General features: G+C 42.2%; 1 protein-coding gene across 1 annotated transcript in view; it reads right to left on the reverse strand.

Annotated features, from left to right (window-relative positions):
- Window positions 1-2,375: 2,375 nt before the first annotated feature.
- RECK (reversion-inducing-cysteine-rich protein with kazal motifs) overlaps window positions 2,376-27,926 on the reverse strand; it is a 102,509-nt gene continuing 76,958 nt past the window's right edge. Inside the window, exons 13-23 of the mRNA XM_012000617.1 lie at window positions 25,511-25,723; window positions 23,831-23,967; window positions 20,484-20,624; window positions 18,202-18,390; window positions 16,239-16,361; window positions 14,025-14,196; window positions 9,635-9,827; window positions 7,842-8,052; window positions 6,081-6,154; window positions 5,132-5,287; window positions 2,376-4,003 (exon numbers count right to left, since the gene is read on the reverse strand). Coding sequence (XP_011856007.1) covers window positions 3,782-4,003; window positions 5,132-5,287; window positions 6,081-6,154; window positions 7,842-8,052; window positions 9,635-9,827; window positions 14,025-14,196; window positions 16,239-16,361; window positions 18,202-18,390; window positions 20,484-20,624; window positions 23,831-23,967; window positions 25,511-25,723 — 1,831 coding nt within the window. The 3' untranslated portion in view covers window positions 2,376-3,781. The remainder of the gene's footprint in view (window positions 4,004-5,131; window positions 5,288-6,080; window positions 6,155-7,841; window positions 8,053-9,634; window positions 9,828-14,024; window positions 14,197-16,238; window positions 16,362-18,201; window positions 18,391-20,483; window positions 20,625-23,830; window positions 23,968-25,510; window positions 25,724-27,926) is intronic.

Genomic DNA, 27,926 nt, shown 5'->3' on the forward strand with positions numbered 1-27,926 from the left:
ATCAGCCTAATGCCCTGAGGCTGGGCTCTGGAATGAAACTCAGCCTTAGACTTGGCATTCGCTCTCTGTGTGAGGCATTTTGCTTTGGGCCGGGAGACATGGTGAAAAGCACTCCTTAAACTGTTCTAGAAAGTGAGCCGGTGAGCTGTGTCAGTTACTTTTATGATTCCTGGTGCTCCTTGGACCTGTTTGCTCAGACCCACCCAAGCTCGCCTGGCCTTGGGCCTGTTTCACTCTGCTCACCTTCTGGTGTCTACCTTCATGGCAACTTCCTGCACGGCCAGTTCCATTTCTGAGAAGTACAAATCCTGCCCGGCTGCCTTGTGCCAGGGAAAGCCCAGACCTGGCCTCTGGCCGTGGCTTCACCTTGACTCCCTGTGTGACCACAGCTTAGCCCCTGTGCTCTCAGTTTCCCTCCGTGTGCGCTGTGGAAATCTGCCCTCCAGCCCTAAGATTGCTGGACTGCCGAAAGGACTGGCTCGTTCCTGGGAATGACCCCTCTGCCTTCACTTTCCCTCAGCTGGCAAAATGTACAACGCAAGCCTCTTCCGCAGCTGGGAGGCAGGGAAGGACAGGCCCCTGCAGCAGGGCCTCCTGTCCCTCTGAGAATAAGAGCACTCTCTGTGGGAGTGTGTGGGCCTGACTCCCATCAGCCCAAGGCTGAAAGAGAAGCACTGAATCAAATGAAGTAAAGTGCAGTTTCTTCAGTGACGATCAGTGTTGCTGGTGGGTTTAACTTTCTTCCCACAGTGGAGCTGAAAGAGACCCTGGCTGAACTCTAAGGGTGGGGACCAGGTCTAGGGGAACCCTGGCCCCCAGCCTGGCTCAGTTATTGTTTCCTCAGGAGAGTTTAGGATGCTCACAGGACGGAGGGAAGCACTGCCTAATAATGAGATCAGGGGATGGTCTTGAAGGTCTTGTGGCACTGAAGTTTGGGGCACACAATCCTTTGCAGGCTAGAGCTATCCGGGCTGGTCAGTGTAGCTGGAAGGGCAAGGGCAGAGCCTTAGGATGCCACTGTGGCCTGGCATTCAAGCTGGGCACGTCGGATCTGCCTTATACCTCCCCACACCACGCCCCTCGCACGTCAGCCCTGCTGTTCTACCCCTGGAACGGATCTGGACTCTGTCGTTTCTGCACCTTTGCTCAAGCTGTACCTCCTACTTAGAATGCCTTTCTCAAAGCCATCTGGCAAAGCCTCCTGATTTCTTCCAGGCCTGGTGCAAACCAACCCTCTCTTCGAGGGCTTGCGTCTTCCCCCTTGTTAGACGCTCTCTCCCCCAGCTCATACCTCCCACGGCAGGTTGCCTGTACAATTTAATCACCTTCTCCAACCTGTCCTGTAAACACCTTGCATTTTCTCTTGAGATGGGTTCTTGCTATGTTGACCAGGCTGGGAACATCTACTTCTCTAATAAAAAATCCTGTCAGTCCTGGCTGTTGTCCTATCCTGAAGAGAAAAGACCTCTATGGTAGACTGTATTATTCAAAATACTTACCGTCCCTCCCCCAACACACACAAAACACCATGGGAAGACTGTACGTCCCCACCCTTTGAGCTCTGGAGTGGCCATGTGACTTGCTTTGGCCAGTAAAACGTAGGAAGAAATGACAGCATCACTTCTAAGCAGAGACTTCAGGGCCAGCTTGTGGTCCTCTATGTCTCTTTTCTCCCCTTTGTGAGGACACCGGAATGGGTCAGGAGTGAAGATAGCATCAGGCGTGGCAGCTGACCCACAATGGACATCTGAAGGGAACAAAATAGAAGCCTCTGTTGTAAGCCACTGAAGTTTTGGGGACTTAGCCTAAGCTGATTGGTACCACTTCTCTGGTCCCATCAGCAGCTCTCCACCTCCATGTTCCCATGGTCTCCCTGCCCCAAGTGTACCCTGGAACTGGAACATCAGGACCAGCATGGTGGGGAGAACTGCCTAGTATGCTCCTGGGTCTTGGAAGGCCTGAAGCTCTCTCTGTCCTGAAAGCTGAAACCTGGGGTCTTTGTATTTGACTTTGTGTCACTGCCTGCCCTCTGGTCTGACCAACTGTGTCCTAACTGGCCTGCTCTCCCAGGGCCCTTGGCTTGGGATAATAGCACTCTATTACTTTTTTTTTTTTTTTTTTTTGAGATGGGGTCTCACTCTGTCTCAGGTATGAGACAAGTTGGTGTGCAGTGGTGCGATCTCGGCTCACTGCAACCTCCACCTCCCAGATTCAAGCGATTCTCCAGCCTCAGCCTCCCGAGTATATGGGACCACAGACATGTGCCACCACACCCGGCTAATTTCCATGACTTCTCATCCCAGAACAAAGGACACAGCTCACCTAAGAGTGATCAGTGGTTTCATTTTTGAATGTTGACATTGCTTAGAAGCATGCATGATCATATAAAAATTATTTTTATTAAAATAGAAAAGCTTTCCAGTATATTGCATTAAAGACATTTATACAGAAAAAAGGCAATTGCAACAGACATGCTACATCAGCACTGACATATTCTGAAAGCTTTAAGTGCCCATTTTTCAGCAACATTTGGGTATAATACGCATATCCCTATGTATTGCAGAGGGTACATATAATACTGAAAAAATACTTCATGTAAAATCTAAGTTCATGTGCATACACACAAGAAGTATTATATCAAATAGCTTATTTCAAACTGTGAAACACATTCAAAGTATTCAATTTCTTAGACAACATGCAGACATTTTAATACTCAGCTTGACACTTTTAAATATATAAACCACAATTCTTTATACTTCTATATCAAAAAAGAAAGAAAGACAGAACACTTATCTACATTGTGCATATCACAAAAAGCAAATGTGTTTTCACGAACGGAAAGTACTGGGTTAACACACATGATTGTCATTTTACAAATATGGCTATTCACCTTCTTCATAATAAAATAGAAATATAATGTATTATTTACATGAACTACTCATTATTTCACTTTTTGGCAATTATATAAGTAGCAGCAATTGGTTTAAAGATTGATGTTTAAAAACTCTACATTTAACTCGGATGAATACCGATGAATATATATCTGGTTAATATAAAAATTGCATAATGCAAGATGCTTTGATACGATGTCACTTCTCCCTTTCACAAAAGTTATAGACACAAATTTGTGACCAGTGAGCCTGTCGCTTACAACACATAATTATATGAGTGTCATTTAATCAGCTTGCTTTTGCATAAGACAGTAGTTGGGGTTCTGAATTAAATTTCTGTAATTTCATGCAAATTTGCCTGATAATTTACATAATAATTTCAAAGATGCTTTATCTATATTTCATATTCTCTAATGGCAGTGGCTCTTCCTGGGACCCCTAGCTTCTATAGACAGAGTAGGTCATTATCTGTAAACAAAACAAATGTAATGGGAACCTTAATACTTCAAAAATAACTCTGAAATGAGGTTTGTGAACCTGATAGTAAAGTGAGTCATCTTTGTAAAAAGTGGTCATCTCATTTTCCAGAGATAAATTTGCTTTTGAGTGGGGGGCCCCATCTGATGAGGAAATGGAAATCATGCAGCAGTGGCCTACCAGGAAGACACGTTCTCTTTTCACTAGTATTTGGAACAACACATTTTAACATTTGTAAAAACAAAACAAAAATCCTACTGATATTGGCGAATTAAAAAAAAAATACTGTGTGGTGAATAGAGGTGACATGTGCCTTTCCTTGGCCACTATTCAACTACAAACCAGCAGTCCTGAATGTCTTTCTCAAGGCAGGAGAGTGAGGTGGAGGAGCATTCTGCACCTTCCGTGGGCAGTCAGTTATACGTCCAGAGCAAGTGCAAGGCAAGGCCCAGGCTGAGGGGAAGGAGGAAGGACTGGTAAGAAGGCCTGGCCCTGACGCCAGCTGATGGCACACTGCTGGAGACCTGTACCTGGGAAATGATGAGGGCAGAGAGAGGGACATGGGACGCCAAAGTCGGACTGTCAGAGTTGATAAGGGACTCAATCTTCTCTGCTTCTTTATTGCAGGCTTCGATCTGTGAGGAGAAATAAGGTTCTTTTAATATAAAACCACAGAACATTTTCAACGTCAAGCCAGACAAATTCCACATATATCCTAAAAGTAGCGTGGCCTCAGATGGCATTTACTTTCTCTTTGTCCTTCTGTTCTTATCCTAAGTAACATTTATTATAGTTTTAGTTTATTGCATAAATGTAGCAGCATTAATGGAAATCAAACCAGAAAAGAAATAATTGGCCGTGTGTGGTGGCTCATGCCTGTAATCTTAGCACTTTGGGAGGCCAAGGTGGGAGGATAGGTTGAGCCTAGGAGTTGGAGACCAGCCTGGGCAATGTAGCAAGACCCCATCTCAAAGAAAAGAAGAAAAAAGAAAAGAGAAAGACAAGAAATAACCCACAATGCCACTGCCCTAATCAATCAACTGTTTTCATTTTTCCACACCTGTAACTCACACCTCTTACCCACATTTAGACTTTATTCTTACATGGTTAATTAGGGTCACAGGGAATACAATTTTAATGTCCATTGAAACATAAAAGGAAAACAATTGGACTAGATGAGTTTCTAGTGATTCACAGACTGCTTGCATTCATTCCCTTCCCTTGAGCCCTCACTGCCTTTGATGTTGAAACTTGGGTCTATGTGAGTGGGGTTCTACATGTCTCTAGACTGATGAAGAAACAATGGAGCCCACAAGACCAACTCTGATGGGATCTTCCTCCACAGTGGGCACACAGCTCTCAGGAGACTGGAGTCTATTCTGGCTTTATCACTGCATGACTTGCGCCAGTTACTTCCCTGGCTTGGGCCTCAGCTGCCTCGTCTGTACAATGGGTAGATTAGAGACAGTGATTTCTTGGACCCCGTCCAGCTGTGCACACTCCCAGTCGCAGTATCTTAATCCCTCTCCTACCCTGGTGCCTCTGCATCCCACTGTCAAATGTGCACCAGGTCTCAGCCACTGGCAAAGTGCTCAGTCCTTTAGAGATTGCCTTGCTTTTCTCCCTCCTGCCCCGTTGAACTTCCCAAATGCCTCCACTCCCTCACCCATGATCCTTCCTCGGTCCTAGTTTGTAACCACCCCCTCCTAGGTGCACCAAACTTGAAAGTGACAAGATGGCTTCACAACGTGTGCTGAACCCACCTGCAGAGCTTTTGGATAGTGATCGACAGGAACGATCAGGATCACAATTTCTGATTCAATGCTGAAGTATCCAAACACATCACACTGTGGGACAGACACGTGCATGCGGATTTTCTGAAGTATTTCCAGAACTGTTATTGGCTTTTTATTTGTTACCTGGAAAGAGAAAACATGCTATTACCTGAAAAAAAGAAGAATTCCTATGACTGCCTAAGCTCCCTTGCTTTGGGCTGCCAGCTGAGGAAGCTCTTTTGACCACACAGCCCTCAGCGGAAGGCCCAACCGCAGCTTCGCTGGGCCAAATTCTGACTCTCTAGTCCACCACAATGGGGTTTTGCTTGACCGAGAAGCTCTGTAGTGAAGATAAATACTCTCACCAGAAACACTTTTTTAAAAAGTGACTGTTCTGAGGTAGAGGTCACAGGGTTTTAAAAAATACAGGTGTAATCAAAATGGGGATAAATCTCTAGGTTGTGGCAAGTGTTGGGTGCAACATTTCTGGAGCCCTGTGATGGTGCAGAAAAGAGAAAGGGCAGAACTATGCAGGGAATGGGCATGGCTCCAGAAGGTCCCCTCAGGAGTCACGGGGACTGGTGTGAGGGGAGGCGACCTCAAAACCACCTGGGCACCCACCAGTCTCTGGCTACCTGGCTCTGCCTGCAGCCCCACCTATGCTTACTGTGCCAGCAGGGACCTTTTCTGAGAAAGGCTCAGGTTGACTGTGATGTGCACAGCCAGGGTGTAGAGGGGAGGAACATGGGCTTGGGAGTCAGCCAGCCTGGGTGCAAACCCTCGTCCTACTGATTAAGGGCTATATGGCCCTGGGAAAGTTGCTTTTCTGAAGATTAGTTTCTTTATCTATGAATGAGGACAACACATTCTACTCTCTAGGATTACTGAGAGGCTTAGCAGTAAGATTTCAATAGCATCTGCATATAAAGCAATTTACCTTGGCAATAGTATCCAGTTTTTCTTTGTCAAATAAAACTCTTAACATCCCAGCACATAATGGGCAACAAGCACCTGTATAACAGAAACCATTTTATGTGTGTTCAGAATTAGAAACAAATAGAATTGAAAATCCTTAGTGAAATGTCCAGCCCTTCATTTTGGGGAGGAGACTGTACCTTTGTCCTTCCCAAAGACTGTACCTTTATATAAGTTCCTTGACCAACCTGGGGTCCTCTCATCTCTACATTTACCAAAATCCTTCCTCTACCCCTGCTTTTCATCCTTCACCACTCCTTGGAGTGAGAAGGTTGTGGTGCGGATAGCACAGAGACAGCTGGCTTTTCAAGAGACCTGGGGACTGATCCTGCTCTACCTCAAAACTCACTATGTGATTCTGGGCAAATGCTTCTGCCGGGCCTTGCTTCCCTGTCTGCAAAACAAGGGAGTTGGTGTTTCAGGGGTTCCATGAGTGTTTGATTCAAATTTTGTTTTATTTTTTTTTTGAGACAGAGTCTTGCTCTGTCGCCCAGGTTGGAGTGCAGTGGTGCAATCTCGGTTCACTGCAAGCTCCGCCTCCTGGGTTCAAGGTGTTCTCCTGCCTCAGCCTCTGGAGTAGCTGGGACTACAGGCGCCCGCCACCACACCCGGCTAATTTTTTTGCATTTTTAGTAGAGACGGGGTTTCACCATGTTAGCCAGGATGGTTTGAATCTCCTGACCTCGTGATCCGCCAGCCTCAGCCTCCCAAAGTGCTGGGATTACAGGCGTGAGCCACCATGCCCAGCCGATTCAAATTCAATTTTAAAAATTATTTTAAACTGTTAAAACCCATAACAGTATATGGCATAATCAAATATAATATTATGCCATATTTTAACACAACAGAGATTTAACCAATCCATTAGCAGCCTCTCTACCCTGGGTCCCTCCAATTCCCCTTCATTTCGTGTCATCGTACTTGTTGCCATCTGGTTTAGTGCGGATTTGCACGGCAACTTGTGTTTGGTCTGTCACCTCTCTCAGAACATGGTCTCCAGGAGGAAAAGGGCTTTTTCTTACTGCTGTGTCTCCAGTGCTTAGAGAAGCATCTGGCACATAGTGAAAGCTAAGTAAACATTTGATGAATTAACGGATGGAGGAATGAAGCTGTTAGACTCCAGATTAACCTGTTCTGTGCAGACTTGGAATAAAGTCTCTTCTGCTACTTCTGTTTGACTGAAGAGTGTGAGATTGTAAGGTAAGCTGTTTTAAAAAACGTACTGCTAAAAGCAGTCTGTACGAAACGAAACTTTTCTGATTATATGCAACTAAAACAATTAAATTAGATGCTAAGGCCAATCTAAGACAACAACTGTCTTCTATTTCTCTCACTGTCAAAAGTTTGTGTTCATCAAAACTACTTTATTCATTAATTAGTAATTCATTATCATTAATAAGTAAACTATGCATTTAATAACCCTAATTTTCATAATTGAATACTGCTTTATCTGTTTATATATTGGTGTTTGGTGTAAGATTTAGCTTGAGGCAAGGCTGTTGTATTGTTTTAAAATAGCAGGACACCAGATGATATCTAAGGCAAGCCCTAGTTTTTTAAGGTCAACCCAAAGTAGTGAGTATGATCAGCATAAGAATCTCGTCAAGACTTTCTGAAAAACATAAATGAACTAGTCAGCTCTCTTCTCAATGACTCACTCTCTGGAGGTGGATAAGCAAATCTTCCCAATCCTCCCCTGTCCACCCCGATACTACCAGCCTACCCGGTGGGATGATGGGCTTGCATCCAGCTGCCGAGAGCGAAGGACACTTGACAGAAGCACACTCAGCAACGGAGCTGTGCTCTGAGAGGACCCCGACGGCCTGGCAGTCCCCATAGTAATCGACCGCCACGCGATCCGAGTAGGCAGCACATACGCTGCTGTAGGTCTCACCATTGTGCCCACAAACGGGCTCGGTTGCTCTGCAAAAGGGCTGGGGCAAACAAATCACATTTAGCCTGGAAATGTCTATGGTGTACCTTTTCCAACCAAGAGTACACAGCATGCTTCCCTATTTTCAGGAAGGAAAAAAGACACAGGTATAAATTATGTGTACCTCTTAAGCTCCTGAGGTGGGCTAAATGCTGGGGCGGGTGCGGTGGGGTGGGGAGCAATATGGGTGTCTCCAGATAAACTCAAAGATTACTTTTCTCAGCCTCTCTGGGATCTGGGTGCTCATGTGAAATGATAAGAGATAAAAATCTTCTTTCCTGCCACCTCTCTCCGCTGTACCCAGACTTCTATTAGTATCCCAGAAGTGCCTCTTTGAAGACAACCAGATCAATCTTCATGCAAATGCAGAGGTCTTATCATTTCATGCTGGGTATGGGATAAGGAGAGGGAGGAGTAGAGGGAGCAGTGGGATAGACAGACTCTGGAGCCAACAGGTAGGTCAGGAATAGATCAGAGAAAAATCACAGCCAGGAGGAGGGAACAAGTAGGAGGAGAAGACTGAGAATTCAGGGTAGACGGGATCAATGCAAACGGCACAGAGGCTCTGAGAGAAAACAAGCATGTTTCAGGGAGACATTATGACGGAATTTTTCTAACCATGAAGACCAGAGAACGTGAAGCAATCATCTCAAGTGTTAGTTGGTTGTGGGCAGGAGATGCTGGGCCCAAAGCAGGGCCCCAGGGAGAGGGGCAAGCATAAAATCAGTGGTACATGTGAGAAACCTCAAAAGGAATTGTCCTTTTTTTTTTTCTTTTTTTTTTTAGACGGAGTCTTGCTCTGTTGCCCAGGCTGGAGTGCAATGGCATGATCTCGGCTCACTGCAACCTCTGCCTCCCGGGTTCAAGCAATTCTCCTGCCTCAGCCTCCTGAGTAGCTGGGATTACAGGCGTGTGCCATCATGCCCAGATAATTTTTGTATTTTTAGTAGAGATGGCATTTCACCATGTTGGTCAAGCTGGTCTTGAACTCCTGATCTTGTGATCCGCCTGCCTCAGCCTCCCAAAGTGCTGGGATTACAGGCGTGAGCCACCGCGCCCGGCCCAGTTTTTTTCCTTAAAACATGAATGCAGATTCCACCAACCTAAAAGACTGAGAGATAAGCTGATGTAAAAAGACATTAAGTCTTAGAGAAAATTTCAATCACTTTTCAGTACCTTGGGAGGTGGGACCAATGTGGGAAGAGTGGGAAAACTTTTCTTGGTTTTTGACTCACATTCTTCCTGCTTTGTTTCTTAGTGAGGGCCCAGAGAACTATGAGAAGAATGATGCTGACCATGCCAGGGGTGTGAAACTTTTAAGTTCTTTTCCTAGGAGTGGGCTGCAAGAAGCCATTCTCTGTTCTTGATTGTACACCAGTTGTGCAAAGGTACACACACTAGCAAGATAGCTTCCGGAGTTAGGAGAAGGAGCCAGTCTTCCTTTTTAGTGGAGGACTGGGTGCTATAGATTTGACAAGATTCACAGAAGACTCTCAGCTGGTCTTACTGTTGATTCATCTGTCAAAGATCATAAACCAATTTTATCCCTAGTGTACTTTGTTTTGTCAGCCAAAGCACTGTACCTGGCAGGGGCCTTTGTAAGAGAGGCTTTTTCCTCTTTGGTATAAAGTGCAGAGATTGTTGTGCTCCATGTGGTCTGTGTCACAAACAGGATCTTGGATCTGGTCACACGCGAGCTGTCTTGGTACACACTCATATTGGCTACATCCAAATTTATCAAAAGTCGTCAGGCAGACCTGTGGTTTGGGTATGCACCTGAAAAAGATGAATGCTGCACCATGAACCAATGTAGGGAGGGACTGTGGTGGGGCTAGCAAAGCACTAGATGAGGCATAGGAGGCTGAAGAGAGAGCAAGACATGAATTGGGGCAGTCCTATCTCCAAAGAGCACATGTAAGTGGGAGAGTCGAGCCTGTATATAAAGTAGGCTAAAAGGTAAAAAAGATGTGCACGAAGCTCGTGGGGATGAGTCATTCTCGTCTGGGGAGCCTGAAGAAAGCATGGGGAGGAGGCAGTGTTCTAGCTGGAGCCTGGGGGGTGAAGGCGGCAGCACGGGCTTGCCAGGCTGAGACAGCAGCCATGAACACAGGTGTGATGCTCAAGGAATGTGGTGCTAGAGAAATGGCAGGTGACCCAGAAGGCAGGAGCCAAGGAGGCACAGACAGACCTATAGCAGAAGGGCCATGATATGAGGCCAACAGACAGGCTAGAGCCTGAGGCTGGAGGCCTTGCATTCAATAACAAATGAAACACTTCCAGGGACTTAACTTCCCGCTTGGCTAATATGAGTCAATCTTAAGAAAAGACCTCACTCTATGTCCTAAAATAATTCAAGTTTTTGTGCCTACAAGACTGAGGAGCTGATACTGGCTGGTTGCAAATGACTGAGAGAATGCCACCATGAAGCTGGTCTTTCCTAGTAAGATGAGGACCTTGCTTCATTCTCAATTCCTGAGCTCCTTCAGAGGGGCTAGGGATGGTGACTCTTTTCTTCTTTAGGCTTTTTTCTGCTTTCCTAATTTTTATAAAGGGTTTACATAACTTTCTATAAGAAGATAAGACCCATGAAAATGTTTAGCTTTCACTGGGTATTTTAAGTACTAAGATATATAAATATTAGTTTATAAAATAAAAGAGGAAGCATACAATAGCTAGTGTTATTTTAATTTCAAAGGAAATGATTTATACTCTTTTTAGGGTTAACCTCCTGCACCAAAATCACTACCACCACCACTATGCATGAAATGGTTTGAAATTACAATGCACTTAGTCATGGTTTTATGGAAATTTAAAATATTTGAAGAGAAATAATGGAAAATAATATTTAGAACTTCATTACCTATTAATATGCAAGGGATGAGAAACAGGACTATCAGGAGAAATTTGGTAATTTTGAGAGAAAAAGCTTGATCAATTTGAGTATATGGAAATAAGAGGATCATAAAAAAAGGTTGAGAATCTGGAGGCAAATAAAAGTAAACGTGAGCAGTACAGAGACTTGATCTGTTTCACTTGTTGCTATGTCCTAATATTTAGAAAAATGCCTGGAACATCAGTAGATACTTGATGGATGAATACAATTCTTTCTTTTTTTAACTATTATTATTATTATTATTTGAGACAGAGTCTTGCTCTGTCACCCGGGCTGGAGGGCAGTGGCATGATCTCAGCTCACTGCAACCTCTGCCTCCCGGGTTCAAGTGATTCTCCTGCCTCAGCCTCCTGAGTAGCCAGAATTACAGGTGTGTGCCACCATGTCTGGCTAATTTTTGTATTTTTAGTAGAGATGGTGCTTCACCATGTTGGCCAGGCTGGTCTTGAACTTCTGGCCTCAAGTGATCCACCCACCTCTGCCTCCCAAAGTGCTGGGATTACAGGCGTGAGCCACTGTGCCCAGCCACAATTAATTATTTTTTGAACAGATAATACGAGGCCATGGTGAAACTTAAAAAGTACAAAATGGTACACAGTGAAAAATAGGCCTCCCTTCTACTCTTGTGTCCCAGACACCTAGTTCCCCTTCCTAGAGGAACCACTATTACCAATTTCTTTCTTTTAGTGTTTTTTTTTTTTTTGAAATGGAGTCTTGCTCTGTCACCCAGGCTGGAGTACAGTGGCATCATCTTGGCTTACTGCAGCCACTGTCTCCTGGGTTCAAGCGATTCTACTGCCTCAGCCTCCCGAGTAGCTGGGACTACAGCGGGGAGCCACCATGTCCAGCTAATTTTTGGTAGAGACAGGGTTTCACCACATTGCCCGGGCTGGTCTCGAACTCCTGAGCTCAAGCGATCTGCCTGCCTCGGCTTCCCAAAGTGCTGGGATTTCAGGTGTGAGCTATCACTTCCTTATTTATCCTTACAGATATATCTCATGTAAGGATAAGCATTTATATGTGCTGATCCAAAGGGTATGTGCATTTAAAACTGCAAATTTGGCCAAACTACCCTCCACAGAGGATGTAGCAATCCTCCTCCAGCTCCCTCTTGTATGAAAACAGCTATTTCCCTATATTATGTTACTAAACTTTAGCTTTGCCAGTCTGACAGATGAAAAGTGGTATACAATTGTAGTTTTAATTTAATTTACATTTCTCTTAATATGAGGAGGGTTAAGCATTGTGGCAGATTGGCTAGATATTTATCAGATTCACTTCACTTTCTTCCTGGGTATGTATCTAAATTATATCTCCCAGTCTCCCTGGAATTCATTATGGCCAACAGACTGAGTTCTAGACAATGGAATGTGGCTGGAAGTAGTGATGAATGTTACTTTTAGATGTGGCCTATTAAAGCTTCTTAAGAGCAATCCCCACTATCTCCCTTCTCTTATCTGCTGCCCAAATGCAGAAGACCCAGAAGAGGACTGTGAGGCTGTAGGAGAAGACAGAGTCACTATATGGAAGGATCCCATGTCTCTGAATGACCACACGGAAAGCCACCTGCTGAATAAACAAATGGGCTCTATGTAATTATCTACTCTGTGAAATTATTGGTATTTTGGAATTTGTATACAGTTGCTAGAATTACTTACCCTAACAAATAAAAGTACCTTTTCAAATGTTTAGAACCATTTGGATTTCTTTTTTTTATGTTTATGTCCTTGGTCCATTTTTCTATTAGGTTATTGATCTCTGTCCATTTTGATATTAGGTTGATCTTTCTCAAATTGATTTGCAGGGGCTCTTTATATTACAAGGACATCAGTGCTTTCTCTGCGATATTCCTTCCAGTGTGTCATTTGTCTGTTACCATGCAGAAAATTTTGAGGTTCATGTAACTAATTTTTCAATCTTGTATACACTCAGGAAGGCCTTCCCACTTTGACATTTATTTTTATTGTTTTATTATAAAAGCAGGACAACCTTATTCAGAAAGGCTAGCCAATGGAGAAAACAATGAACAAATATTAAAACAATCCTCAATTCTACCTCCCAACACAGCCTGTATTATTCTTTCAGCTTATTTCCTATGCGTTGCATCCTATCTTCTTTCCATATAAACTTTCTTGGATTAGTTTCATTGTATAAACTTTGGCAGATGGATGACTAATTCTTTGCCATTTCTTTTAACACATGAGAAAATCTCCCCCTCCCTCCATATTACACCAGGGTTTTCAGGATGGAGAAGCAGCAATTGCTTAGGAAAGCACTGTGGCATTGGAATGTGTACTGTTCAGGTCATTCAGGTAAGCCAGTAAACACTCTGCTTCCAGAAGGCTGTAACCTAAGGGTCAGCAAGACTCCTGCCCTGGTGGCTGCCACATGCAGAAATCCATCATTAAGGCTGAGGCAACTGTCTTCTGAGCTCAAGTGAGGAAAGAGTAGAGAAAGGAGCTCAAAACAAATACTTTCAAATAGTAGTGAAGTTGCATTTCCAGAGATTTCTCATGTCCAACTTCTAAAACGGATGCATATAACTAGAAGAAAATTTCCCTTGACTATCAGGTGACAGCTACTAATAAAAATACACCCTTTCCTCTCATCTCTTCTGCTACCTCTCCTTATGTTACATTTTCTGTTTCAGTCTTACAGAACTGCTTTAGTGCCCAACAGACACCATGCTATGGAGATAACATGGAGATAACAATGTTATGGAGATAACATTTCCAGCAGCCACGACTCTTGCTAGTCTGCCTTCACCACCACCACCTTTTCTCTACTGCAAACCTTGCCTGCAATCTCTTACTCATCTTTCTAGATTCAGCTAGGTATCACAATCTCTAGAGGCTCCCCCAGAGCCTTGCCCAGGCTGCATTAACTGCCCTACTTCTGGGCTCCCAAGAGCAGCACCTTATCAAGCAGCTTTACATGGCTCTCTTTCCCTCCAGACTCCAAACTCTTCAGGGCAGAGACGATTTCTTAATTTACCTTTGGGTTTTCACTGTCTGGTATATGGTAGATGCTTTGTAAGTACTAGCCTTCAGTTGAATAAAATAAGAAGCCATTTGACTTACCTTTGGTTTTTTTGGCAGGGATTAGGATTACATGGATCCTTTGACATGCATGATCCAAACTCAAACTGATGGTCTTGGAGGCCCACACAGCGAGCAATGCAGGCACTGGGGTAAGTGCGCCCATTCTGCCCACATACGGGGACAAACTGATCTGCACAGTTACAGGGCAGACCTGAGGAGAGGAAACAGCCTCAAAAATATGTATGTGTATATTTCCCCTCCCCTTATATGTTCCCCTCCCCTTGTATTTCCTTGTTAAGGCAAATCATGAGCAATCATGTGAAGGTCTCATGTTAAAATAGAATTGTAAATTAAGTCAGGAAAAACCTCTCGTATCTCTGACAGTGTTTTTAAAGGCAGCAATGCTCTGAATAGCTTGTCTGCAAGATGGCTTTCCTTTGTCCTTTTTATTGCCAGCTAGTTGAGGGCTTCTAGACCTTGATCCCAGATAGAGACCCCTATTAACAAGGCTAGAGGTAGGGAAAGTAAAGCCTGTTTCTCCCGATTTGGCATATAAAATCTAGAATTTAGATGTTTGAAGTCTGGTGTGGGTATTTCTTGAATGTTAAAGGCTCATACCAAGCATAAGAAAGAGTGGGCTGGGCACAGTGGCTCACACCTGTAATCCCAGCACTTTGGGAGGCTGAGGTGGGTGGATCACCTGAGGTCGGGAGTTTGAGACCAGCCTGACCAACATGGAGAAATGCTGTCTCTACTAAAAATACAAAATTAGAAGGGTATGGTGGTGCATGCCTGTAATTCTAGCTACTTGGGAGGCTGAGGCAGGAGAATCACTTGAACTAAGGAGGCGGAGGTTGCAGTGAGCTGAGATCACGCCATTGCACTCCAGCCTGGGCAACAAGAGGAAAGTTCCTTCTCAGAAAAAAAAAAAAAAAAGAAAGAGTGAAGGTTGTACGTTCCTTCCACTCTCATGTCCAAGATGGTAACTTAGAAAATTATTGTAATTTTAAGACTTACAAATTGTTATGAACATCTTTCTCTGAGTCACATTTGGAGTGGGACATTGGGTCCCAAGAAATGTGGCACAGTTATGGGTCAGTAAAATTTCCTTAGTCTGTTAGATCAACAGTCATTGACTTAATTTATCCCAGGACACCATGGGCCACACACTATAGGAAACAGGGGTCTTGCTAGTTGTAAAGCTCAACTTCTAAAAACATTTAGACATTAACAAAAAAATAAAAAAAGTCTTCCTTGTAAATCCTTTGCTTATTCTTTATCCCCATATCCCTCTATGGTTTCTCTAAGCAGAATGAATAGTCCTCGCTTGAGCAGGGCAAAGGTTAATAATAAAGGATGATGATAATAAAGCAGTGAAGGCTGGGGTAGAGTTCGTCCTACCTCTACTTCCTTACCAGTCTGCCATTCACTTCTTATTTCTGATCCCCTTTTTATTTCCAATGGGCTGGAAGTACAAGGTTGGTAAATCCTTACTCTCCTCTCCTCCACGTCTCCTCCACCCAGCCCCTACCCCTCTCCGCATGTAATACTAATTCTGGGGAAAGAAGAATCAAGTTGCCACTGCAGCAGCATGAAATGGGGGCAAGGGCAACTACCTAGTAACTTTTAACCCACAACCAAAGGTATTTTAGATCTAGGAAAAAGCAGATATCAAGATAAACCAGCAGACTGTGCTGTTGCTATTGGCAACAATAGCTTCACAAGAGGAAAGCATCCCATCTCACTAGCCTTTTCACTTACTTATGTTGGTGTAAGAATAATAAAAGCAGCAAAGCATAGGAAAGTCAAGAAAGTAATATTCTGGGATATTACTGTTTGTGGGAGTCTAGAGGAAGAAGTAAGCTAAGGTAGGCTGAGGAAGAAGGTGCTGAGAAACAAACTGAGAACATGCATGGACATTTTAGATCATAGCGGTAGGGGTAAATGGGGTATTTTATCAGGTAGAAAAGTTCAGTTTAATTAAACCCATTCCAATCACTGGCTCTGTTCTTTTTGACTCATGAAATTCCAGAACACTAGTGCTAAGGGCCCTAAGATACCATTTAGTATAATACCTTCAATTCATAGAGGAAGAAACTAAGATCCAGGGAGGAAAAGCATCTTGCCCTTAGATTCTGTATTGATTTTATTGTGTACACTTGCAGTTAAGACTGGAGAAGCTGCCCTTGAAGGGAAAAATGTGTGCAAAGAAATGATGGCCCCTGAGGACAGACTCTGGGCGATCACAGTCACCTGTGAAGGTACGACGGTCATCTTCTGAACTGTGCTCACTGAGGCAAAGACGGGTAGAACACACCAAATTGCCAGCAAAACAAGAACAGACATTGCAGTCAATACTAAAGGATGTTCCATGACCTGACAGAAAGAGAAAGAAAATGTTGATCTATATCACGCATTGAGAAATAGAGCACATACTACAATTTTAATAGTTCAACAAGTTTTAAAATGGAAATTCCTTTTTTTTTTTTTTTTTTTTTGAGACAGGGTCTCATTCTATAGCCCAGGCTGGAGTGCACTGGTGTGATCCCAGCTCACTGCAACCTCTGCTTCCCAGACTCAGGTGATCCTCCCACCTCAGCTTCCCAAGTAGCTGGGACTATAGGTGTACACCACCACATCTGGATATTTTTCGTATTTTTTGTAGAGACAGGGTTTCACTATGTTGTCCAGGCTGGTCTTGAACGCCTAGGTTCATGCCATCTGCTTGCCCCGGCCTACCAAAGTTCTGGGATAACAAGCCTGAGCCACTGTGCCCAGTCAAACATTCTTGAAAGATGACTTCTGAATGTACCAACTAGAGTAAAATCTGTGGTATTTATATTTTTATACTTGCCTCCTAGTGTATTTCTCCAAGCCCCTGAAGTGCTGGTCTTACCAGGCTGCTCCCTATCCTCTAAGAATGTTTCTGGCTGCCCCTTCTGCTTTGAAAGCTTGTATCTTCAGGGCCAGACCTGATGCCATCTTTGGATCAAAGACTCTTCTGATGCCCTAGCAGGAATGCCCAGCTCCCAGAAGGGCACTTAGTCTGCAACTTTTTTTGGCTCAAATTCTCTCATCTTAACACGTAAAGCATGATCTCATCCCTCATCCCGGTTTCAGCTCCATAAAGCACTAGTATGCTCTTTTGTACGGAATAGGTATTTAGTCAGTGAAATGTTACAGAAGGAATGAATCTGTCCTGATATTTTCTGTTATACAAAGTACCTACCTTTACAGTTTAGTCGAGCAGAATATGGATTAAGAGATAAATACCTGACTTGGTCTAAGGCAGAAATTTGAGAGCTAATTTTAGCCAAGAGCACTCTTCTTTTTAATCAAATCTCACACAGAAGAGTAAACCAAATAGCATATAAAAGCTGAACTACTATGGTTGAAGGGGTAGGGGATGGAAGTAGAAATGGGGTAGCAGAGTGAGCTTGTGGGGAGGGAACAGATCCTCAAAAGTGGTGTTTTCTCACAATTGTTTGAAATCATATATTGACATGAACAGCTGTTGGGGCTACAAGCAAAAGATGGTTAAGGAAGCAGTGGAGTCTAAGATTTTTAGGGAAGGTGGTCAAAGTACTTTTTATTGTACTTTTTTCCCAAAAGGAAAGGGGGTCAAAGTACTTTTTAATGTACTTTTTCCCCAAACTCGTAACAGTGTAGTGCCTGTACCCGCTTGCTTTCCATGATGTCAAAATCTGAGTTTCACTTCTGGTGAAGTGAGGGTGGGGTGGAGTATGCCTGAGGAAAGGGTTGGGGGAAGATTACCTGTGTCCTTTCCTGTGAAGGGTAAGGGATCTGGAGTCAACTAGACCTGGAGCAGAATCCAGCTTTGGTCATTTACTAGCTGGGTGACCTCTTTAAGCATCAGTTTCCTCATCTATGCAGTAAGGGTAATACAGGTATTATTGCCTATATCAAAGTGTAACTTGGAGGATTTAATGAGATAATATAAGGCAAGACTTAGCTTTGTGTTTAGCACATGATTAGAATTCAATAAATATTAATTATTATTAGCCATTAGCCCCTTCTTGAAAAGACTTCTAAAGACTTCCTTAGAAGTCCTAGTGCTCTGTATAGTTTGAAAAATACTGCCCTGGAGTATCTGATATGCAGACCTTACTCTTTGGTCAGAATCTATCCAATATTCTTCCTACAAAGTAAAAATAACTAATCTCATATTAAAAACAAAACAGAGCTTAAGACTCACTTTTTCTTTTTCCTCCAACAATACAAGACTTCTGGAGGTCTATACAGTGCATTTCCATACAGTTTTCTAAGAGTCCACTTTGTCCACATGAACAGATTTTATAACAACCAACTTCCCCTGCAGATGATGGCACCTGGATTAGTGTCCCTTGACGGACAATGAAATCAGAAGCTTCTCCCAGTTTGCAACCTGTACAAACAAAAATTAGCTGAGAGAGATGGTACTGTTTTATGACATTGTTTTATAACATTAGATATACACTTGACAAAAGTCTTATAGGTACTAAATCACTATTAAAGATTATGTAATAGAACTTTCATCAAATTAAGGAATTGCTTTGGTTCATTGTCCAAAAGCATACCTCTCAAATGAAAATTCCATATTCTGGAGGATGGTGGTGATTACAGATCTGTACCCCAAAGTTACCTATCATTCAGAAAAAAAGTGCTGTAAGATATGTAACTTTTTACTTTTGGGGGCTAGTAAAAAATATTTTAAAATCACAGATATTTTAAAAAATGGAATAGGGAAACTAACAGTATATATATATATATATATATATATATATTTTTTTTTTTTTGAGATGGAGTCTTGCTCTGTTGCCCAGGCTGGAGTGCAGTGGCACGATCTTGGCTCACTGCAACCTCTGCCTCCCGGGTTCAAGTGATTCTTCTGCCTCAGCCTCCCGAGCAGCTGGGAATACAGGCGTGCGCCACCACACCCGGCTAATTTTTGTACCTGAATAATTTTTGTATTTGTAGTAGAGACAGGGTTACACCATACTGGCCAGCCTGGTCTCAAACTCCTGAACTAATGATCCTCCTACCTCAGCCTCCCAAAGTGCTGGGATTACAGGCGTAAGCCACCGCAGCCGGCCAGTATTTTTACAATAATATTGTTCAGAAGAACTTTTAGTGATGGAAAATAAGTACACCTTAAATTCAAGGAAAAACTGAATATTTGGGTGGGCTTATGGAAAGCCCATTTTCTATCTTATTATATGATGGGTTTTCTGAGTTTAATGAAACAAGAGGATTCACAGTGCCCCGCCCCTGAATTGAATTCTCTATTTAAATAATATGAAATACAGATGTCACCATTTTAAGTAACTATATCTTATTTTCTTGCCAAAGAAAATACTGATCAACTTATAATGTAAGGGTAAATGGACAGAAAATACTATCTTGAAATTTAAAACCGTCCAACATTTCCAATTTTGACAAGATTTATTACAACTCTATAGCCGATATATTACAGTATTACATATATATTATAGATAATACTTTGAGACATCATGCTTATTTCTTCTTTTGCTTTATTTTACTTTAAAAATATTTTAAGGCCGGGTGCGGTGGCTCATGCCTGTAATCCCAGCACTTTGGGATGCTGAGGTGGGTAGATCACCCGAGGTCAGGAGTTCGAAACCAGCCTGGACAACATGGTGAAACCTTGTCTCTACTAAAAATGCAAAAATTAGCTGGACATGGTGGTGGGTGCCTGTAATCCCAGCTACTTGGGAGGCTGAGGCAGGAGAATTGCTTCAGTTCAGGAGGCGGAGGTTGCAGTGAGCCGAGATAGCGCCATTACATTCTAGCCTGGGTAACAAGAGTGAAACTCTGTCTCAAAAAAAAAAAACAACTTTTAAAAAAATCTTGATTCTAACATGATAAAGAAACATTCTCAATTGGGAAATAGATAAAAAGAAGCAAAATGTTGCCAGAACTATATTCTAAAGGGATTGACAGAAAGATAAAGACTATCAAAATTCCATGGGCTAAAAATCCTTCAGCCTTAAAGTTATAAACATTTCAACATAACATTAATCTTTATGGAGATAGCTATACATTCTATTGAATATGCTATTCCTCTATATACTAAAACAAAGAAAAGAAAAAACATGAACAACGTAGAGTATATTTTTTCAAACATTACCACATAGAAGAGAAAGTACAAAAAGCTGGTCTGAGCTTCTTTTCTTTCATAGTCTAGAACCCTGCAACTCATTATAAGAGTGAAGTTTTAGACTGTTATTATTAGTTTACAATTTAAATAACAACTGAAAATTACAAGTGTCTTTTTCTGCTTACATCAATAATGTTTAATGAGAAAATCTCAAACATTATAGAAAAACATAATATAGAACATGAAGTCCCTTATAATCTCACTCCAAAGATAACACCTATATTACAGAAGGAGCAGGATTGAAAAAAAGAAAGATAGCTCCTATAAAAAAACACTAGCAGCACCTATCCATCCTCTTCTCACACCCACCTACCTCTTACCTTGAACACAAGAGTATGGAAGACAGGGATCTCCAGATGGACATCCTTTTCGGTTTACTTCACAGAGCTCATTGGCAGGGCAAGGATTTGGGTTACAGGGATGAGTTACTTCTTCTACAATGTTACCTAAAGTACTTGGCCCTGAAAAAACCAAAACAGATTAGTTTAACCAACCTAAAAGAGTAAGAGAGAATTGTAAATTATCTGAATTAATTATGGCTGGAATAAATGAAGAGCTCATGAGCATAAAGGCCTGATTCTACCAGGCTATTAAAACACCGAGATTCGGGTGGGCGCGGTGGCTCACGCCTGTAATCCCAGCACTTTGGGAGGCCGAGGTGGACGGATCACTTCAGGTCAGGAGTTTGAGACCAGCCTGGCTAACATGGTGAAACCCCATGTCTACTAAAAATACAAAAAATTAGCCGGGCGTGGTGGCAAGCGCCTGTAATCCTAGTTACTCTGGAGGCTGAGGTGGGAGAATCGCTGGAACCCGGGAGGCGGAGGCTGCAGTGAGCCGAGATGGCACTACTGCACTCCAGCCTGGGAAATAGAGTGAGACTGCACCTCAAAAACAAAAACAAAAACAAAACAAAAACAAAACAAAACAAAACACACCGAGATTCTTTCATTTGTGAAATGATAAATTTAGCATAAACATACGTTCATTCATTTTTTTTTTATTTATTAGGATCTACAATATTCCAGGCAAGGTTCTAGGTGCTGGAGATACAGTGATGAACAAAATAGACAAGTCTCTAACACAGAGTTTACATTTAGTAGAGAAACAGACAATAAATATACTATGTATGAGCCAGGCACAGTGGCTCACGCCTGTAATCCCAGCACTTTGGGGGCTGAGGCGGGCGGATAACCGGAGGCCAGGAGTTTGAGACCAGCCTGGCCAACATGGTGAAACCCCATCTCTACTAAAATATAAAAATTAGCTGGGCATGGTAGCGGGTGCCTGTAATCCTAGCTACTCAGGAGGCTGAGGCAGGAGAATTGCTTGAACCCGGGAGGCAGACGTTGCAGTGGGCCGAGATCACATCACTGCACTCCGCTTGGGAGCAGAATGGGACTCTCTTAAAAAAAAAAATCCAAAAAAACAGAACAAAACAAAAAACTCAAATTCAGCTGGGCGTGGTGGCATGTGCCAGCTAGTTGGGAGGCTAAGGGAGGAGAATGGCCTGAACCCAGGAAGCAGAGTCTGCAATGAGCTGAGATTGCTCTAATGCACAACAGCCTGGGCAACAGAGTCAGACTCCATCTCAAAAAAAATATATATATATATATACACACACACACACACACACATATATGCTATGTATGTATATGTGTATATATAAACAAATAATTAAATCAGAAAATTATAAGTAATAAGTAGTGTCAGGCGATAGAAAGTGATAGGTATATTTTGGATAGGGTAGTCAAATAAGGTGTCTAAGAGGGATAATTTAGCGTGTTTTATCATAAATGAGAATTTATTATGGTAATATGTATGGACTCCAAACCATGATTATATTTAACTTCAGAAATCATGGCCAAGGAAGAGTCTCACTTGATATAAATTATGTATATTTAAACAGATATTTAATTTTCCTCCCATTGATATAGTTTCCTTCTACACAAATATTTTCCTGCTGTAATAGAATCTAGAATTATAAATATAATAAGTGTTGCTTACTTGATTTTAGGCCAGACTCATACGCTATGACTAACAGAGGTATAAGGGCCCTTGGAGTTCATCTCATTTTGCCTAATTATTTCATAAATAGGGAAGCTGAGGCTCAAAGAAGTGATCTGCTCAAAGTCACAAAGGTCTAAATTCCACTGTAAGGTTCTCTTTTTTGCTATATTGGTCACAAAGTTTAAGGGACACACTTTGTTGGTCTTGAGAAAATATGGCAAATACTACCAGCTACAAATCTAGCACATACTTTTCTCTCCCCAGTTACTAAAAGATCTCCAATTTTACTTAGGGCGGCAATGGGCCCACAGCTAAAAAAATAATCTTTCTCAGTTTTCCTTACAAGTAGGGGTAGACAGTGTGACTAGGGAGAAGTTGTTTGCTCTCTCCCTTTCTTTTTACCATCTGGAACTAGAATATGGTGGCCAGAACTCCAGTAGCCATGTTGTGATGACGAAGTACATGAAGTAATCTTGATGATGGAAGCTAAATGCTAAGGATGGTGGAGAAGGATAAAAGGAGCCTGGATTCCTGATGATGAAGCCCTAGACTATTTGTTTCTGGGCTTTCTTTTACTTCTATTTGTTCTGCTTTTTGTTAATCCTATCTAACACAGGAAAACAAAGCAAGTAGGAGCTGACTTCACTGCCTGCCTCTGCAGCCAGCTCATGGCACAGATGCCCCCTGGTGGCAGCCTGAACACCTCCCTTATCTTAACTACTGAGTGTGTAGGAGTTCTACTTGTCATCCCCTGGTTTCCACCATGTATTTGTCTCACTGCCAAGAAGCTGAGCTCCAGCTCCCGGATCCCTCAATGAGATAGCAACACGCTCTTCTAGCTCTTGGCAGGAGTACTTGGCAGAGAAAAACTGAAGCAGTGAGATAAGTTCTATTTTTACGTATTAAGCTAAACTATCTTTTTTTTTTTTCTCTAGACGGAGTCTTGCTCTGTCGCCCAGGCTGGAGTGCAGTGGCGCGACCTCTGCTCACTGCAAGCTCTGCCTCCTGGGTTCACGACATTCTCCTGCCTCAGCCTCCCGAGTAGCTGGGACTACAGGTGCCCACCACCATGCCCGGCTAATTTTTTTTGCATTTTCAGTAGAGACGGCGTTTCACCGTGTTAGCCAGGATGGTCTCGATCTTCTGACCTCGTGATCCGCCCGCCTCGGCCTCCCAAAGTGCTGGGATTACAGGCTTGAGCCACCGTGCCTGGCCTAGACTATCGTTTTTTATACCCTGTTGGGTGAGTAAGTCCAAGCCAATTCCTGGCTCTCATCCACTGATACTCTGATAACAAAAAGCTGATAGTCTCTGGGGGGGAAATTCCACTTTCTAGTCATTATTATGGTGAGAAGTCAGCATGATATGGAGGTGGTTATCTGAGAATGCTGGCCCTCTGAGTCACTGCTTAGAATTCCTGACTGACAACAGTTCATACTTCCTTAGACTGATAGAATCACTTCTGCTTATATGTTTTAAGACAACAATTCTTTCCTGGGCCAAAAAGGCCAAGCAAACAAGAGTCTGTGATTGAGATGGTATCACTGAACCCCATGTCCTCAACAGATAAATGCTCATCCAAAACAAATAGTAAAACAAATAGTTGGAAGAGAGAAGTATTTGAAATCTAAAAACACACATACAAAAAAGTACTTACTGAGGTATGTATCCAAAGGTATACAATTCTTCAGATCATCTGTAGGTGACAGAAGCTCACAAATACTTTCAGCTGTGTGGTCTTCAGGGAATTTGTTCTGATCTCCGCATTTTTTAAGAATCTCCACACAATCTGATCTTGAAAAAAAATGCACAAAAATTTAGAGCTTGAGGAACCTCCTCATGTTGTCTAGTCAGCATCACTTTTTTCTGAAGCTTTCCAGAAAGTGAGTTGTCATAACTTAACATGTTTCATAATTGGTTAAGTATGGCAAAAGAGAACAGGAGTCACAGTAGAGCTCAGGTTGAATAATAAATTCAGAGCATCCCTGACTTTCTGTTGTCTGAGACCAAAGCCCTTACTCAAATTGTATACTTCTTCGTACTGTTACTACAAGCAATGTGGCTTTTCAATATCTTTGAAAGGAAATTAAACGAAGCTAGTCTGATTTACTCCCTGCAAAAATCATATATCCTCACTTCTAGGCCCTTATGCTTGCTTGTTTGCTTTTGCCTCTTTTCTCCTTCCTTTCCTTATCTAAGTCTCTTTTTAGTTATTAACATTAGCATCTGGCCTATAACAACTGGAAAGTCCACTTACTTTAAAATGTTCTTAGTCTTCAATAGGGATTTGACTCCTACAAGTTTTCTGTGCTAAGAGTCTACATATTGCCCTCTTGTTGCCTCTTGTCGTCTAATTGTTATACCTCAGTATTTCCCCATCAGGTTATCCCCAAGCCAAGTCAGAGAATAGACTGGACTCTGTTTAAGGTTGAAATTGTTGAGGTACTCAGCAGCACTGAGGCACATACCAATAGCTGAGGGACTGGATATTAACTTGGTTTTGGAAAACTTTTGGAAAAAAAGATGTGTGAGGAACCATGGGCAGATTACTATGTGTTAAATGCTTTTGGTTTCACCCACTATAGCAGCTCCCATCTTTACTTGATCCTAGATTTCCTAAGCAAAATAAGCTCCTTAAGAAGAGCAAAGTTGGCTGGGCGCAGTGGCTCACGCCTGTAATTCCAGCACTTAGGGAGGCCGAGGCGGGTGGATCACAAGGTCAAGAGATTGAGACCATCCTGGCCAGCATGGTAAAAACCCATCTCTACTAAGAATACAAACATTAGCTGGGCGTGTAAGACCCAGCTACTTGGGAGGCTGAGGCAGGAGAATTGCTTGAACCTGGGATGTGGGGGTTGCAGTGAGCTGAGATCATGCCACTGCACTCCAGCCTAGAGACAGAGTAAGACTTCATCTCAAAAAAAAAAAAAAAGAGCAAAGTCTAACAGAATATAAGACAAGTACACAAATTAACATATAAAAATAGAATTGTGCATCAGAGGCATTTAATAAATGTTTCATGAACCAAGTTCCATAAGAGAAGTACAAATAAAGGTCTATAGGAATCTGTAGTAAGGATAAATTATTTTCAGCTGGAGAAATCTGGGAAGATTCTATGGGAATGTCTGGTATTTCAGAGGAGACAAGGACAGCCAGCAGGTGGTGATGAGGGGAGCAGTATTTCAACTAGAGGAGGAAAAAGTAGGAAAGCATTTGACTTATGGGGGTGACAGGCAAAGGAAGTGGTGAGAGAGAAAATTCTATGGAGAGGCTCTGGCGAGAGATCATGGAGGGTCTGAACTAAAGCTGGAGAATCATTAGGATGAAAGAAACTTACTTGCAAATAATACTTCCCCGGGATTTACTATGACAAGGTTTAATCTGCAGTGAACAAGCTATTGCTTTCCACATCTCTGGCTGGCACTTTTTAATATCGAGAACAGGTATATTGATAAATGGCATCTTGATGCTTCCTTTCTCCCACAACTTCATATCATTCATGGCTCCTTGGTCTGACTGTGCATTACAACTCCTGAAAAGTTCTGTTGGCCTAAAGAGAAAAAAGTCCAGAAAGAATCAAGAGGCAATTATTTTCTAGAGAGAAGCAATGAGTAAAATCCTACTCATTTAAGCATCACAAAAATCTGGTGTTTTTAAGAAAGCACATACAACCCATGAAGGGATATCAGCTTCAACCATATGAAGATTCAGTGTAGATACTAGCATTAAACTCTGATTGCATGTTTTCTTTTTAACAGATTCTTGTGAGGCAGTTTAAAACTTCACAATGCTCCAAAAAGGACTATTATCCCCAGACTGTCCCATTTCATTTCATAAAATAAATATTATGAGGCCAACTTTTTAAAATGGTGACATAATTTACAAAAACTAAATGCACTGATTTTATGGGTACAGCTTGATGTGCTTTGACAAATGTGTACATCCATAAGCACATCTAAATGAATTAAGGAACACATCCAACATTTCAGCCAGTTCCCTTGTGCCACTGTTGACTTAATGCCTCCCTGCTGACTGTAACTTAGAGGCCAAAACTATTTATACTTATATCACCATACATTAATTTTGCCTATTCTAGGCTGGGTACAGTGGCTCACACCTGCAATCCTAGCACTTTGCGAGGCCAAGGCAGGAAGATAGGTTGAGCTCAGGAGTTTGAGATCAGTCTGGGCAACACAGTAAGATTTCATCTCTACTTTAAAAAAAAAAAAATTAGCTGGTGTGATGGCATGCCTCTAGTTCCAGCTACTCAGGAGGCTGAGGCAGGAGAGCCCAGGAATTCGAGGCCAGCCTGGGCAATATGGCAATACCCCATCTTGAAAAGAATTTAAGCAAATTTTAAAGTAGTTATCAAGTTATTTAAAATTATAACAAACCCATTACATGTTAATATAAGTATTATTTTTATGAAAAATAACTCTTTTCCAAAGTAAACATTAGTGAGAAGAATAGGACTGTTTTACAGCTTTGCAAATCTCTGTAATGTCTGGCTTAATAGAACTCAGGTGGATTTTCATACCTGCTTCTGCATTCAATCTGTTGCTGTATCACATGTTGTATAGCCACTGGAAATTTGTTTGTTGTTGTTGTTGTTTTTGAGACAGGTTCTCACTTTGTCACCCAGGCTGGAGTGCAGTGGCATGATCACAGCTCACTGCAGCCTTGACTTCCTGGGCTTAGATGATCCTCCCACCTCAGTCTCCCAAGTAGCTGGGACTACAGGCACCCACCACCACACCTGGTTAATTTTTGTATTTTCTTTATTGCCATGTTGCCCAGGCTGGTCTCAAACTCCTGGGCCCAAGCGATCTGCTCCCCTTGGCCTCTCAGAGTGCTGGGATTATAGGTGTGAGCCACCGTGCCTGGCCTAGAACATTTTTATCACTCTATAAAGTACCCTTGTGCCCCCCTCTAGTCAATCCCTGATTCCAGCAGAGGAAAGGATATTCTGATCTTTATTACCATAGATTACATTTGCCTATTCTTGGATCTCATGTGTCAAGAATGTATTTTGTGTTGGGCTTTTTTTCTCAACATAAGATTCATCCATTGCTATCCCATTGTTTGGATGCGCCACAATGTTATATTCTTTCATTCTCCTGATAGATGTTTTGGGTCCTCTCCCCCATTTTTCGGGCTATTATGAATAAGGGTACCAGACAGGTCTTTATTTGGACATATGTTTTCAAGTCTCTGGGGTAAATGCTTCAGGATAAAATTGTTAGGTCATAGATCTAACTTTTGAAGAAACTGAACAAAAGCTCCAAAGTCCTTAAACTATCTTCTACTCCCAGCAGTAACATACTATAAGAATTCCACTTGCTTCAATATGCTTCATATGCTTACCAGTCTTTTAATTTCAGGCATTCTTGTGAGGGTGAGGAGGCATTGAATTGCTATTTTAATTTGCATTTTGCCATGACTAATAATAATGAACCCTTTAATGTACTAGATGGCTATTTCCTTTAAACTTTTTTTAATGGACAAAAATTATATATTTATTGTGTGCAACATAATATATATAAATATGACACATGTGGAATGGCTAAATTAAGCTAATTAAAATATGCATTACCTCACATACTTATCTCTTTTTTTGTGGTGAGAATATTTAACATCTACTGTCTTGGCACCTTTCAAGTATACAACTCACTGCTAACTATAGTTACCATGTTGTATAATAGATCTCTTGAACTTATTCCTTTTGTCTAAATAAAATTTTGTGTCCTTTGACT

The sequence above is a fragment of the Mandrillus leucophaeus genome, unplaced genomic scaffold (assembly GCF_000951045.1).
Source record: "Mandrillus leucophaeus isolate KB7577 unplaced genomic scaffold, Mleu.le_1.0 Scaffold632, whole genome shotgun sequence".
NCBI classification, from domain to species: Eukaryota; Metazoa; Chordata; class Mammalia; order Primates; family Cercopithecidae; genus Mandrillus; species Mandrillus leucophaeus.